The sequence below is a fragment of the Lagenorhynchus albirostris genome, chromosome X, assembly GCF_949774975.1.
Source record: "Lagenorhynchus albirostris chromosome X, mLagAlb1.1, whole genome shotgun sequence".
Classification (NCBI taxonomy): domain Eukaryota; kingdom Metazoa; phylum Chordata; class Mammalia; order Artiodactyla; family Delphinidae; genus Lagenorhynchus; species Lagenorhynchus albirostris.
In genome coordinates, this window is record NC_083116.1 from 72,184,564 (window position 1) to 72,200,284 (window position 15,721).

General features: G+C 39.4%; 1 protein-coding gene across 1 annotated transcript in view; it reads left to right on the top strand.

Moving 5' to 3' along the window:
* TEX11 (testis expressed 11) overlaps window positions 1-15,721 on the top strand; it is a 353,939-nt gene that overhangs the window by 289,727 nt on the left and 48,491 nt on the right. The window contains exon 27 of the mRNA XM_060137334.1: window positions 921-993. Coding sequence (XP_059993317.1) covers window positions 921-993 — 73 coding nt within the window. The remainder of the gene's footprint in view (window positions 1-920; window positions 994-15,721) is intronic.

The following is a 15,721-nucleotide window of genomic DNA, read 5'->3' on the forward strand; positions in this document are numbered from 1 at the left end:
ATGGCCTTCCTCTCCTCCTGAGCAGAAACTCTATACCACTGCTTTGAAACTAGAGGCAGGGACAGTGACCCATTTATATCAGAGTGACAATACAGCTCTATGAGTCAGGGCTAGGCAAAAGTCGTAGTCCCTAGCATTCTTGGCTTGCCTCTTCCAGCATGGAAACTCTATCTTATAAGCAAGCTGAGGTGAGGGCGATTGAGACCCAGTATTCTCAATTTGCAATGTCTGGTATGGGGACTGGGTAGAAAAAGAGAGCTCAAGTCTTCTCAGTTGTGCCTATTTATAATAGAACTCATGCAATACAGATCTTGGGGAGGGAGATGAGAAGTACTGGCAGCATGCCCATTCTGGTCATCCCTAGCCTGGAAACTAAGGATAGAGTGAGCCCCATCTTCTTGGCCACACCCACCTAAAGTGCACTTACATCACACTGAGCTTGGGGGAGAGTGAGCAGATCATGGCTCAACTGCTACAGGTATTCACTCTTCTTACTGAGACTTCTTAGATTTCCTGGAATAGATGTTTCCCCATTTGCTATATGCCCTCAGGGCAATTTCCAGAGACTTTATATGATTGTGTTTTAAAATTCTCACCAGTTATGGTAGTTTTGCTGGGGAGAGGATCCATGGCTCTCCTTATACCACCATTCTGGAAGTGCTTCTCGTCTATCCTAGATTATTAAAGAAATTGATAATGTTCAAGATTTTCTATATAATCCTCATTTTCCTGGAACATTAAGGAAAAGTAAAAAAATATAGAGAGAGGCTAATATTTATATATAAATTCCAAATATTCACTTTATACTTTCATTTTTCTATAGTTTTATTTTTAACTGTTTTTAGTGAAAATGATATTTTTATTTGCTTAAAGTTTGGTTTGGTTGAGACTAATTTTCTCATGGCTTTCTTACCAAATAGACCATGTTACTGAATCGTGCACTTGATCAGATCCATAAATGCAGAGACATCTGGAATCTCCTGAAAGAAACAGGTACAGTGGGACTGGGAGTTTGGTAACACAGTTATAAAAGGGGTTTCAAATCTTACTAACCTAGTCTTTATCACCAGAAATTTGTCCCAATGCAATACTTGATAACCAGTCAAATGATTCTTTAAGAGCTAGCTTTTCCCCGTGGTATGTCTGTATTTTGACTCTTTGGCATACTACTTAGAGTAAGAACATTTTTTACCTTGATTTTTATTGAAGTATAGTATTGAGTATAAAAATAGGACCATAATTGTTCAACATGACTTTATTGCTCTTAGGTCACTAGATTTGATGTCTAATTTAATCAAGTTTTAACTTTGACTAAATGTAGGGTACAGAGTTTTCCAAACCAAAATTACAATATCGGATACTGCTAACATTTTGTTATGAAATAATCAAAATAATAGTAAACCTTTTGAACTTACATAGTAGTTTGCTACTGTTCCCTGATTAAGGATGGTATTATTAGATAGACTTTATTATGTCCATCTGTTTCTGTTTTAGTTAGAATTTTTAAAAAACTCAATAGATATTGAATTGAATTACATGTCTTTTAAGCTTCTATAGAGATAATCATATGGTTTTTCTCTTTTGAAGTATTAATATATTGAATTATAATAATATATTTCCTAAAATTGAGTCATTGTTGCATTTCTGGAATAACCCCTATTTGGTCATGGTGTATTATTATTTTTTAAAAGGCTGATGAATTTGGCTTCCTAATATTTAGAAATTATTGGTCTGTCATTTTGTGTGTGTTCATGCATGATATCTTTGATGGATTTTGATATCAAACTATAGGAATTATAAGGAAGAACATAAACACATGAAATTTAGTTCACCTCTCTCAATCTATGGCAGGAATTTAAAAGAATACAAACAATAAAAAGAAAGGACAGAGAATACCTAAATAACATTCTTAGTATGGAAGATTTAATAGAAATGTACTGTATAACCTGAAAACATACTTTATAGCCTGAGAATAGAATACTCATTTTCTTTTCATGTGCCCTTTGAACATTTACAAAATTGATCACAAGAAAAACCTGAATAAAAAAAGAAAAACGTGAATAAAATTCTAAGACATAGAAATAAAACAGACAACATTATCTGATCACAATGCAGTAAAACTAGAAATTAATAATGGAATCAGGAAACAAAACCCTTGACCAGTTGGACATTTTAAACAACAGTAATAATGGAAAATCAAGAAAATCATGATAACAAGAATACCTCATAACAGAATCTGAATTACTAAAGCAGTGCCCAGCATGAACTTCATACCGTCAGTGCCTTTTATTTAAAAAGTATATCAGGGCTTCCCTGGTGGCGCAGTGGTTGAGAGTCCGCCTGCCGATGCAGGGGACACGGGTTTGTGCCCCAGTCCGGAAAGATCCCACATGCCGTGGAGCAGCTGGGCCCGTGAGCCATGGCCGCTGAGCCTGCGTGTCCGAAGCCTGTGCTCCACAACAAGAGAGGCCGCAATAGTGAGAGGCTCACACACCTCGATGTAGAGCGGCCCCCGCTCGCCGCAACTAGAGAAAGCCCTTGCACAGAAACGAAGACCCAACACAGCCAAAAATAAATAATTAATTTTAAAAAAATCTTCCAGCAAACAAAAGCCCAGGACCAGATGGCTTCACAGGCGAATTCTATCAAACATTTAGAGAAGAGCTAGCACCTATCCTTCTCAAACTCTTCCAAAATATAGCAGAGGGAGGAACACTCCGAAACTCCTTCTATGAGGCCACCATCAGTCTGATACCAAAACCAGGCAAAGATGTCACAAAGAAAGAAAACTACAGGCCAATATCACTGATGAACATAGATTCAAAAATCCTCAACAAAATACTCGCAAGCAGAATCCAGCAACACATTAAAAGGATCATACACTATGATCAAGTGGGGTTTATCCCAGGAATGCAAGGCTTCTTCAGTATATGCAAATCAATCAACGTGATACACCATATTAACAAATTGAAGGTCAAAAACCATATGATCATCTCAATAGATGCAGAGAAAGCTTTTGACAAAATTCACCACCTATTTATGATAAAATCCCTCCAGAATATAGGCATAGAGGGAACTTTCTTCAACATAATAAAGGCCATATATGACAGACCCACAGCCAACATCATCCTCAATGGTGAAAAACTGAAACCATTTCCACTAAGATCAGGAAAAAGACAAGGTTGCCCACTCTCACCACGGTTATTCAACATAGTTTTGAAAGTTTTAGCCACAGCAATCAGAGAAGAAAAAGAAATAAAAGGAGTCCAAGTTGGAAAAGAAAAAGTGAAGCTGTCATTGTTTGTAGATGACATGATACTATACATAGAGAATCCTAAAGATGCTACCAGAAAACTATTAGAGCTAATCAATGAATTTGGCAAAGTAGCAGGATACAAAATTAATGCACGGAAATCTCTTGCATTCCTATACAGTGAAGATGAAAAATCTGAAAGTGAAATTAAGAAAACACTCCCATTTACCATTGCAACAAAAAGAATAAAATACCTAGGAAAATCTACCTAAAGAGGCAAAAGATCTGTATGCAGAAAATTATAAGACACTGATGAAAGAAATTAAAGATGATACAAATAGATGGAGAGATATACCATGTTCTTGGGTAGGAAGAATCAACATTGTGAAAATGACTCTACTACCCAAAGGAATCTACAGATTCAATGCAATCCCTGTCAAACTACAACTGGCATTTTTCACAGAACTAGAACAAAAAATTTCACAATTTGTATGGAAACACAAAAGACCCCGAATAGCCAAAGCAGTCTTGAGAAAGAATAATGGAGCTGGAGGTATCAGGCTCCCTGACTTCAGACTATACTACAAAGCTACAGTAATCAAGCCAGTATGGTACTGGCACAGAAACAGAAACATAGATCAATGGAACAGGATAGAAAGCCCAGAGATAAACCCACGCATGTATGGTCACCTTATCTTTGATAAAGGAGTCAAGAATATACAGTGGGGAAAAGACAGCCTCTTCAATAAATGGTGCTGGGTAAACTGGGCAGCTACATGTAAAAGAATGAAATTAGAACATTCGCTAACATCATACACAAAAATAAACTCAAAATGGATTAAAGACCTAAATGTAAACCAGGCACCATCAAACTCTTAGAGGAAAACATAGGCAGAACACTGTGACATAAATCACAGCAAGATACTTTGACCCACCTCCTAGAGAAATGGAAATAAATCCAAAAATAAACAAATGGGACCTAATGAAACTTAAAATCTTTTGCACAGCAAAGGAAACCATAAACAAGACGAAAAGACAACCCTCAGAATGGGAGAATATATTTGCAAATGAAGCAACTGACAAAGGATTTTTTTTGAGAAATTTTTGTAAATTTTTTTGTAAATTTTTGAGAAATTTACAAGCAGCTGAGCTGCAGCTCAATATTTAAAAAAAAACAACCCAATCCAAAACTGGGCAGAAGACCTAAATAGACATTTCTCCAAAAAAGATGTATAGATTGCCAACAGACACACGAAAGAATGCTCAACATCATTAATCATTAGAGAAATGCAAATCAAAACTACAATGAGATATCATGTCACACTGGTCAGAATGGCCATCATCAAAACATCTACAAACATTAAATGCTGGAGAGGGTGTGGAGCAAAGGGAACCCTCTTGCACTGTTGGTGGGAATGTAAATTGATACATCCACTATGGAAAACAGTATGGACATTGGTTAAAAAACTACAAATAGAACTACCATATGACCCAGCAATCCCGCTACTGGGCATATACACTGAGAAAACCATAATTCAAAAAGAATCATGTACCAAAACGTTCATTGCAGCCCTGTTTACAAAAGCCAGGACATGGAAGCAACCTAATTGTCCTTCGACAGATGAATGGATAAAGGAGATGTGTCACATATATACAATGGAATATTACTCAGCCATAAAAAGGAATGAAACTGAGTTATTTGTAGTGAGGTGGATGGGGCCTAGACACTGTCATACAGAGTGAAGTAAGTCAGAAGGAGAAAAACAAATACTGTATGCTAACACATATGTATGGAATCTAAAAAAAAATGATCATGAAGAACCTAGGGGCAAGACAGGAATAAAGATGCAGATGTACTAGAGAATGGACTTGAGGATACGGGGAGGGGGAAGGGTAAGCTGGGACAAAGTGAGAGAGTGGCACAGACATATATACACTACCAAACGTAAAATCGATAGCTAGTGGGAATCAGCCGTATAGCACAGGGAGATCAGCTCAGTGGTTTGTGACCACCTAGAGGGGTGGGTTAGGGAGGGTGCGCGGGAGGGAGCTGCAAGAGGGCAGAGGTGTGGGAACATATGTATATGTGTAAATGATTCACTTTTTTATAAAGCAGAAACTAACACACCATTGTAAAGCAATTATACTCCAATAAAGATGTTAAACAAAAAAAAACCAGAATGACTGTCATCAAAAAGGCAAGGGAGAGGGCTTCCCTGGTGACGTAGTGATTGAGAATCCGCCTGCCAATGCAGGGGACATGGGTTTGAGCCCTAGTCCGGGAAGATCCTTCATGCCACAGAGCAACTAAGCCTGCATTCCACAACTACTGAAGCCCGCGTGCCTAGAGCCTGTCTTCCGCAGCAGGAGAAGCCACCACAACGAGAACACCGTGCACCACAGCAAAGAGTAGCCCCCGCTCTCCGCAAGTAGAGAAAAGCCCACATGCAGCAACGATGACCCAGTGCAGCCAAAAATAAATTAATTTTTTTTTTAATTTAAAAAGGCAAGGCAGGATGTGGAGAAAAGGCAATCCTTGTGTACTGTTGATGGGACTGTAAATTCTTACAGCTACTATGGAAAACAATGTGGAGGTTTCTCAAAAAATTAAAAATAGAACCACCATATGATCCAGAAATCCCACTACTGCGTATATATCCGAAGGAAATGAAGTCACTATTGCAAGGAGATATCTGCAGCACCATGTTCACTGCAGCATTATTCACAATAGCCAAGACATGGAAATAGTCTAAGTATCCATTGAAGGATGAATGGATAAAGAAAATGTGACATACATACACGTATATATGTATGTCTGTATGTACCATTAGGTACAGCTCCAAGGATGATGGGTTGTAAATGTTATTAAAAACGGATTTTATTTCAGTGTAAAAAAAATAAAGTAAATCTATTAATTAAAAAATAAATGTGGTAACAGAAAAGACTATAAAAAGAAATTTCTGAGTGTTGGCGAGTCTTAGTTTTTCTGGAATACAGTGTGCTTTTTCAATTTGTAAATTCAAGTGTTCCTCTTTTTCTAGAAATTTTTCTAGAACGGTTTTTAAACATTTGGTTTTATTTTTTTCCATTTTCTTCTTCAGGAACTCTAGGTATGTTTTGGATCTCCTTTGCTTGTTTCCAAATCTACCATCTTCTCTCTTTTTAGCGTTTTAATTTCCTTTCTCATTTTTTGAACACGTTAAATATTTAACTTGTTAATTAATAAAGGAACCAGTATGATGTTATAGCTGTTTCAAAAGATGAGTAAAACACACACACACACAGGCAATTAGGAGATGGATTTACAAGTATATTCAAAACTGAATTGCCGGGCTTCCCTGGTGGCGCAGTGGTTGAGAGTCCGCCTGCCGATGCAGGGGACACGGGTTCGTGCCCCGGTCTGGGAAGATCCCACATGCTGCGGAGCGGCTGGGCCCGTGAGCCATGCCCGCTGAGCCTGCGTGTCCGGAGCCTGTGCTCCGCAACGGGAGGGGCCACAGCAGTGAGAGGCCTGCAAACCCCCCCCCAAAAAAAAAAAACTGAATTGCCCATAGGTGTGTGTGAATGTGCATGGGTATGTTATCATTTGCTAGGACACAAAGGCCAAGAAACTCTCTCCACCAGATTTACCTGTAGTACTTGTAAATTTGAGGAAAATCATCTTTTTTCAAGGTCCTTCAAATTTACTAAGGTTCCTGGCCTTATGGAAAGTGAACTTTTTATCACATTTAGACTGGGAACCCTCCCTATAAGTCAGGTACCAGGACAGTTCCCTGAGAGGACTTTGTAGGCATTTACTCCATACAGCTGAGGTAAGATCAACCTTATTCCTTAAAAGTATCTTATCATACCTTATTAAGTGGCTGTCTTTCTTAAATATGGATAGTTCATGCAAGGCCTTTGTTGCACAATGAGTGCATATATATCCTGGTTGCACAATGAGTCCATTTATATCCTGGTTTAAAAAGTGGAAGATTTTTATAGAACCAATGCAAATAACTATATTGCCATGAACAATAAGGAGACTTAGGAACAGTTTCTGAATTCATAAGGGAGGGGTAGGATGGGGAGGAGGTAAGTGAGAATCATATCATTTTAAAATATTTTAATTTAGTTTACAGAAGCAGCATCTACTAAATTGTTTTTTTTAACATCTTTATTGGCGTATAATTGCTTTACGATGGTGTGTTAGTTTATTCTTTATAACAAAGTGAATCAGTTATACATATACCTATGTTCCCATATCTCTTCCCTTTTGTGTCGCCCTCCCTCCCACCCTCCCTATCCCACCCCCCCAGGTGGTCACAAAGCACCGAGCTGATATCCCTGTGCTATGCGGCTGCTTCCTACTAGCTATCTACCTTACGTTTGGTAGTGTATATGTGTCCATGCCTCTCTCTCGCTTTGTCACAGCTCACCCTTCCCCCTCCCCATATCCTCAAGTCCATTCTCCAGTAGGTCTGTGTCTTTATTCCTGTCTTACCCCTAGGTTCTTCATGACATTTTTTTTCTTAAATTCCATATATATGTGTTAGCATACGGTATTTGTCTTTCTCTTTCTGACTTACTTCACTCTTTTTGACAGACTCTAGGTCTATCCACCTCATTACAAATAGCTCAATTTCGTTTCTTTTTATGGCTGAGTAATATTCCATTGTATATATGTGCCACTTCTTCTTTATCCATTCATCTGTCGATGGACACTTAGAGTGCTTCCATGTCCTGGCTACTGTAAATAGAGCTGCAGTGAACAGTTTGGTGCATGACTTTTTTGAATTATGGTTTTCTCAGGGTATATGCCCAGTAGTGGGATTGCTGGGTCATATGGTAGTTCTATTTGTAGTTTTTTAAGGAACCTCCATACTGTTCTCCATAGTGGCTGTATCAATTTACATTCCCACCAACAGTGCAGGAGGGTTCCCTTTTCTCCACACCATCTCCAGCATTTATTGTTTGTAGATTTTTTGATGGTGGCCATTCTGACCAGTGTGAGAGGATATCTCATTGTAGTTTTGATTTGCATTTCTCTAATGAATAATGATTCTGAGCATTCTTTCATGTGTCTATTGGCAATCTGTATATCTTCTTTGGAGAAATGTCTATTTAGGTCTTCTGCCCATTTTGGGGTTGGGTTGTTTGGTTTTTTTGATACTGAGCTCCATGAGCTGCTTGTAAATTTTGGAGATTAATCCTCTGTCAGTTGCTTCATTTGCAAATATGTTCTCCCATTCTGAGGGTTGTCTTTTCGTCTTGTTTATGGTTTCCTTTACTGTGCAAAAACTTTTAAGTTTCATTAGGTCCCATTTGTTTATTTTCATTTTATTTCCATTTCTCTAGGAGGTGGGTCAAAAAGGATCTTGCTGTGATTTATGTCATAGAGTGTTCTGCCTGTTTTCCTCTAAGAGTTTGATAGTTTCTGGCCTTACATTTAGGTCTTTAATCCATTTTGAGCTTATTTTTGTGTATGGTGTTAGGGAGTGATCTAATCTCAAACATTTACATGTACCTGTCCAGTTTCCCCAGCACCACTTATTGAAGAAGCTGTCCTTTCTGTACATTCCTGCCTCCTTTATCAAAGATAAGATGACCATATGTGCATGGGTTTATCTCTGGGCTTTCTATCCTGTTCCATTGATCTATATTTCTGTTTTTGTGCCAGTACTATACTGTCTTGGTTACTGTAGCTTTGTAGTATAGTCTGAAGTCAGGGAGCCTGATTCCTCCAGCTCCGTTTTTCGTTCTCCAGATTGCTTTGACTATTCGGGGTCTTTTGTGTTTCCATACAAATAGTGAGTTTTTTTGTTCTAGTTCTATGAAAAATGCCAGTGGTAGTTTGTTAGGGATTGCATTGAATCTGTAGATTGCTTTGGGTAGTAGAGTCATTTTCACAATGTTGATTCTTCCAATCCAAAACACGGTATATTTCTCCATGTATTTGTATCATCTTTAATTTCTTTCATCAGTGTCCTATAATTTTCTGCATACAGGTCTTTTGTCTCCTTAGGTAGGTTTATTCCGAGATATTTTATTCTCTTCATTGCCATGGGAAATAGGAGTGTTTTCTTAATTTCACTTTCAGATTTTTCATCATTAGTGTATAGGAATGCAAGAGATTTCTCTACATTATCTTTGTACCCTGCTACTTTACCAGATTCATTGATTAGTTCTAGTAGCCTTCTGGTAGCATCATTAGGATTCTCTGTGTATTTCATCTACATCTACAAACAGTTGTCATCTACAAACAATGACAGCTTTACTTCTTCTTTTCCCATTTGGATTCCTTTTATTTCTTTTTCTTCTCTGATTGCTGTGGCTAAAACTTCCAAAAGTATGTTGAATAATAGTGGTGCGAGTGGGCAACCTTGTCTTGTTCGTGATCTTAGTGAAAATGGTTTCAGTTTTTCACCATTGAGGATGATGTTGGCTGTGGGTTTGTCATATATGGCCTTTGTTATGTTGAGGAAAGTTCCCTCTATGCCTACTTTCTGGGTTTTTTTTTTTAATCATAAATAGGTGTTGAATTTTGTCAAAAGCTTTCCCTGCATCTATTGTGATGATCATATGGTTTTTGTCCTTCAGTTTGTTAATATGGTGTATCACATTGATTGATTTGCATATATTGAAGAATCCCTGCGTTCCTGGTATGATTACCACTTGTTTATGGTGTATGATCCTTTTAATGTGCTGGCTGTTGGATTCTGTTTGCTAGTATTTTGTTGAGGATTTTTGCATCTGTGTTTATCAGTGATATTGGCCTGTAGTTTTCTTTCTTTGTGACATCTTTGGTTTTGGTATCAGGGTGATGGTGGCCTCGTAGAATGAGTTTGGGAGTGTTCCTCCCTCTGCTATATTTTGGAAGAGTTTGAGAAGGATAGAGGTTAGCTCTTCTCTAAATGTTTGATACAATTCGCCTGTGAAGCCATCTGGTCCTGGACTTTTGTTTGTTGGAAGATTTTTAATCACGGTTTCAATTTCAGTGCTTGTGATTGGTCTGTTCATATTTTCTGTTTCTTCCTGGTTCAGTCTCGGAAGGTGGTGCATTTCTAAGAATTTGCCCATTTTTTCCAGGTTGTCCATTTTATTGGCATAGAGTTGCTTATAGTAATCTCTCATGACCCTTTGTATTTCTGCAGTGTCATTTGTTGCTTCTCCTTTTTCATTTCAAATTCTGTTGATTTCAGTCTTCTCCATTTTTTTCTTGATGAGTCTGGCTAATGGTTTATCAATTTTGTTTATCGTATCAAAGAATCACCTTTTAGTTTTACTGATCTTTGCTATTGTTTCCTTCATTTCTTTTTCATTTATTTCTGATCTCATCTTTATGATTTATTTCCTTCTGCTAACTTTGGGGATTTTTGTTCTTCTTTCTGTAACTGCTTTAGGTGTAAGGTTAGGTTGTTTATTTCAGATGTTTCTTGTTTCTTAAGGTAGGATTGTATTGCTATAAACTTCCCTCTTAGAACTGCTTTTGCTGCATCCCATAGGTTTTGGGTCGTCGTGTTTTCATTGTCATTTGTTTCTAGGTATTTCTTGATTTCCTCTTTGATTTCTTCAGTGATCTCTTGGTTATTAAGTAGTGTATTGTTTAGCCTCCATGTGTTTGTATTTTTCCAGATTTTTTCCTGTAATTGATATCTAGTCTCATAGTGTTGTGGTCAGAAAAGATATGTGATATGATTTCAATTTTCTTAAATTTACCAATGCTTGATTTATGACCCAAGATATGATCTATCCTGGAGAATGTTCCATGAGCCCTTGAGAAGAATGTGTATTCTGTTGTTTTTGGATGGAATGTCCTATAAATATCAATTAAGGCCATCTTGTTTAATGTATCATTTAAAGCTTGTGTTTCCTTATGTGTTTTCATTTTGGATGATCTGTGCATTGGTGAAAGTGGGGTGTTAAAGTCCCCTACTATGATTTTGTTACTGTCGATTTCCCCTTTTTTGGCTTCTAGCATTTGCCTTATGTATCGAGGTGCTCCTATGTTGGATGCATAAATATTTATAATTGTTATATCTTCTTCTTGGATTGATCCCTTGATCATTATGTAGTGTCCTTCTTTGTCTCTTATAATAATCTTTCTTTTAAAGTCTATTTTGTCTGATATGAGAATTGCTACTCTAGCTGTCTTTTGATTTCCATTTGCATGGAATATCTTTTTCCATTCCCTCACTTTCTGTCTGTATGTGTCCCTAGGTCTGAAGTGGGTCTCTTGTAGACGGCATATATACGGGTCTTGTTTTTGTATCCATTCAGCCAGTCTATGTCTTTTGGTTGGAGCATTTAATCCATTTACATGTAAGGTAATTATCGAAAAACATTAAGAAAAAAATTATCGAAAAACATTATCGAAAAAAATTATCGAAAAACATTAAAATTATCGAAAAACATTAAGAAAAAACATTTTCTTAATTGTTTTGGGTTTGTTATTGTAGGTCTTTTCCTTCTCTTGTGTTTCCTGCCTAGAGAAATTCCTTTAGCATTTGTTGTAAAGCTGGTTTGGTGGTGCTGAATTCTCTTAGCTTTTGCTTGTCTGTAAAGGTTCTAATTTCTCTGTCAAATCTGAATGAGATCCTTGCTGGGTAGAGTAATCTTGGTTATAGGTTTTTGCCCTTCATCACTTTAAATATATCCTGCCACTCCCGTCTGTCTTGCAGAGTTTCTGCTGAAAGATCAGCTGTTAACCTTATGGGGATTCCCTTATGTGTTATGTGTTGTTTTTCCCTTGCTGCTTTTAATATTCTTTTTATTTAATTTTGATAGTTTGATTAATATGTGTCTTGGTGTGTTTCTCCTTGTAATTATCCTGTATGGGACTCTCTCTGCTTTCTGGACTTGATTAACTCTTTCCTTTCCCATATTAGGGAAGTTTTCAACTCTAATCTCTTCAAATATTTTCTCAGTCCCTTTCTTTTTCTCTTCTGGGACCCCTGTAATTCGAATGTTGGTGCATTTAATGTTGTCCCAGAGGTCTCTGAGACTGTCCTCAATTTTTTTAATTCTTTTCTCTTAATTCTGCTCTGCAGTAGTTTTTTCCACTATTTTATCTTCCAGGTCAGTTTTCCGTTCTTTTGCTTCAGTTATTCTGCTATTGATCCCTTCTAGAGCAGTTTTAATTTCATTTATTGTTTTGTTCGTCACTGTTTGTTTGTTCTTTAGTTCTTCTAGGTCCATGTTAAAGGTTTCTTATATTTTCTCCATTCTATTTCCATGATTTTGGATCATCTTTACTATCATTATTCTGAATTCTTTTTCAGTTAGACTGCCTATTTCCTCTTCTTTTTTCAGGTCTGGTGAGTTTTTGCATTGCTCCTTCATCTGCTGTGTGGTTCTTTGTCTTCTCATTTTGCTTAACTTAATGGTGATTGGGGTCTCCTTTTCACAGGCTACAGGTTTGTAGTTCCTGTTGTTTTTGGTGTCTGTCCCCAGTGCCTAAGGTTGGTTCAGTGCATTGTGTAGGCTTCCTGGTGGAGGGGACTAGTTCCTGCGTTCTGGTGGATGACACTGGATCTTGTCTTTCTGATGGGCAGGTCCATGTCTGCTGGTGTGTTTTGGGGTGTCTGTGGCCTTATTATTGTTTTAGGCATCCTCTCTGCTAATGGACGGGGTTGTGTTCGTGTCTTGCTAGTTGTTTGGCATAGGGCTTGCTGGTCGTTGAGTGGAGCTGTGTCTTGGCGCTGAGATAGAGATCTCTGGGATATTTTTGCCGTTTGATGTTACATGGAGCTGGGAGGTCTCTTGTGGAGCAGTGTACTGAACTTGGCTCTCCCACCTCAGAGGCACAGCCCTGATGCCTGGCTGGAGCACCAAGAGCCTGTCATCCACACAGCTCAGAATAAAAGGGAGAAAAGGGGAAGAAAGAAAGAAGAAGGTAAAATTAAAAAAGGAAAATAAAATAAAGTTATTAAAATAAAAATAAAGAATAATTATTAAAACAATTATTTTAAAAAATTAATAAATTTTTTATAAAAAAAGAGAGGAAGAGGAGAGCAACCAAACCAAAAAGCAAATCCACCAATGATAAGAGTGCTAAAAACTATAATAAAAGGGCTTCCCTGGTGGCGCAGTGGTTGAGCGTTCTCCTGCCAATGCAGGGGACACGGGTTTGTGTCCTGGTCCAGGAAGATCCCACATGCCACGGAGCGGCTAGGCCTGTGAGCCGTGGCTGCTGAGCCTGTGTGTCCAGAGCTTGTGCTCCACAATGGGAGAGGCCACAACAGTGAGAGGCCTGCGTACCGCAGAAATATAATAATAATAACATTAAAAAGTTAAAAAACCTATAATAAAAATAAAATACAGACAGAACCCTAGAACAGATGGTAAAAGCAAAGCTATACTGACAAAAACACACACAGAAGCATACATATACGCACTCACAAAAAGAGAAAAAGGGAATAATATATGTATATCATTGCTCCCAAAGTCCACCTCCTCAATTTGGGATGATTCATCGTCTATTCAGGTATTCCACAGATGCAGGGTACATCAGGTTGATTGCGGAGATTTAATCCGCTGCTCCTGAGGCTGCTGGGAGAAATTTCCCTTTGTCTTCTTTGTTCACACAACTCCTGGGGTTCATCTTTGGACTTGGACCCGCCTCTTCGTGTAGGCCTCCTGAGGGCGTCTGTTCTTTTTTCAGACAGGACAGGGTTAAAGCAGCAGCTTATTCTGGGGCTCTGGCTCACTCAGGCTTGGGGGAGGGAGGGGTACGGAGTTCGGGGCAAGCCTGCCGCGGCAGAGGCCTGTGTGATGTTGAACCAGCCTGAGGCACCGTGTGTTCTCCTGGGCACTTTGTCCCTGGATCACGGGACCCTGGCAGTGGCGGGCTGCACAGGCTCCTGGGAGGGGAGGTGTGGATAGTGACCTGTGCTTGCACACAGGCTTCTTGGTGGCGGCAACAGCAGCCTCAGCATCTCATGCCCGTATCTGGGGTCCGCGCTGATAGCCGCAGCTCGCCCCCGTCCCTAGAGCTCCTTTAAGCGGCACTCTTAATCCCCTCTCCTTGCGCACCAGGAAACAAAGAGACAAGAAAAAGTCTGTTGCCTCTACGGCAGCTCCAGACTTTTTCCCGGACTCCCTCCCGGCTAGCCGTGGCTCACTAGCCCCCTTCAGGCTGTGTTCCCGCAACCAACTGCAGTCTTTTCCCTGGGATCCGACCAAAGCCGGAGCCTCAGCTCCCAGCCCCCACTGGTCCTGGCGGGTGAGCAGACAAGCCTCTCGGGCTGGTGAGTGCTGGTCAGCACTGATCCTCTGTGCGGGAATCCCTCCACTTTGCCCTCCGCACCCCTGTTGCTGTGCTCTCTTCCGTGCCTCCAAAGTTCGCCGCCCCCACACCGTGTCCACTCCCCTGTCTTTACCCGCAAAGGGGCTTCCTAGTGTGTGGAACCTTTTCCTCCGTCACAGCTCCCTCCTACTGGTGCAGGTCCCATCCGTATCCTTTTGTCTCTGTTTTTTTCTTTTTTGTTTTGCCCTACCCAAGTACGTGGGGGGTTTCTTGCCTTTTGTAGGTCTGAGGTCTTCTGCCAGCATTCAGTAGGTGTTCTGTAGGAGTTGTTCCACATGTAGATGTATTTCTGATGTATTTGTGGGGAGTAAGGTGATCTCCACGTCTTACTCTTCCACCATCTTTAAGCTCCCCTCTCCGTGACTCTGTTTAATTGTTTGAGGACCTGCCAGACCATTTTCCTAAGTGGCTGCACCATTTTATATTGTCACCAGTTGTGTAAGGCTTCTGATTTCACCACCAGCTTGCCAACACTTGTATTATCTGACTTTTTGATTCTAGCCATCCTTCTGAGTGTAGAGTGATATCCCATTGTGGTTTTGATTTCCTGATGACTGATTTTCTTTTTTAAAAAATTAATTTATTTATTAGTTATTTTTGGCCGTGTTGGGTCTTCGTTGCTGCACGTGGGCTTTCTGTACTTGTGGCACACGAGGGCTACTGTTCGTTGCAGTGTGCGGGCTTCTCATTGTGGTGGCTTCTCTTGTTGCAGAGCATGGGCTCTAGACACTCGGGCTTCAGTAGTTGTGGCTCGGGAGCTCTAGAGCACAGGCTCAGTAGTTGTGGTGCACGGGCTGAGTTGCTCTGTGGCATGTGGGATCTTCCCGGAGCAGGGCTCAAACCCCTGTTCCCTGCATTGGCAGGTGCATTCTTAACCACTGCACCAGCAAGGAAGTCCCAATGACTGATTTTCTTGACAACTAATGGTATTGAGCATTTTTTCATATGCCTATTGGCGATTTGTACGTATTTTTTGGAGGAATGTCTGTTTAGATCGTTTGCCCAATTGTTAATTGTTTTTTAAATTATTAAGTCATAAGAGTCCTTTATATATTCTAGATGCAGGTCCGTGATCAGATATATGACTTGCAAATATTTTCTCCCATTCTGTGGGTTTTTTCCTTTTCTCAGTAGCATCCTTTGAAGCACTTTTTTTTTTAACTTTTATGAGGTACAATTTA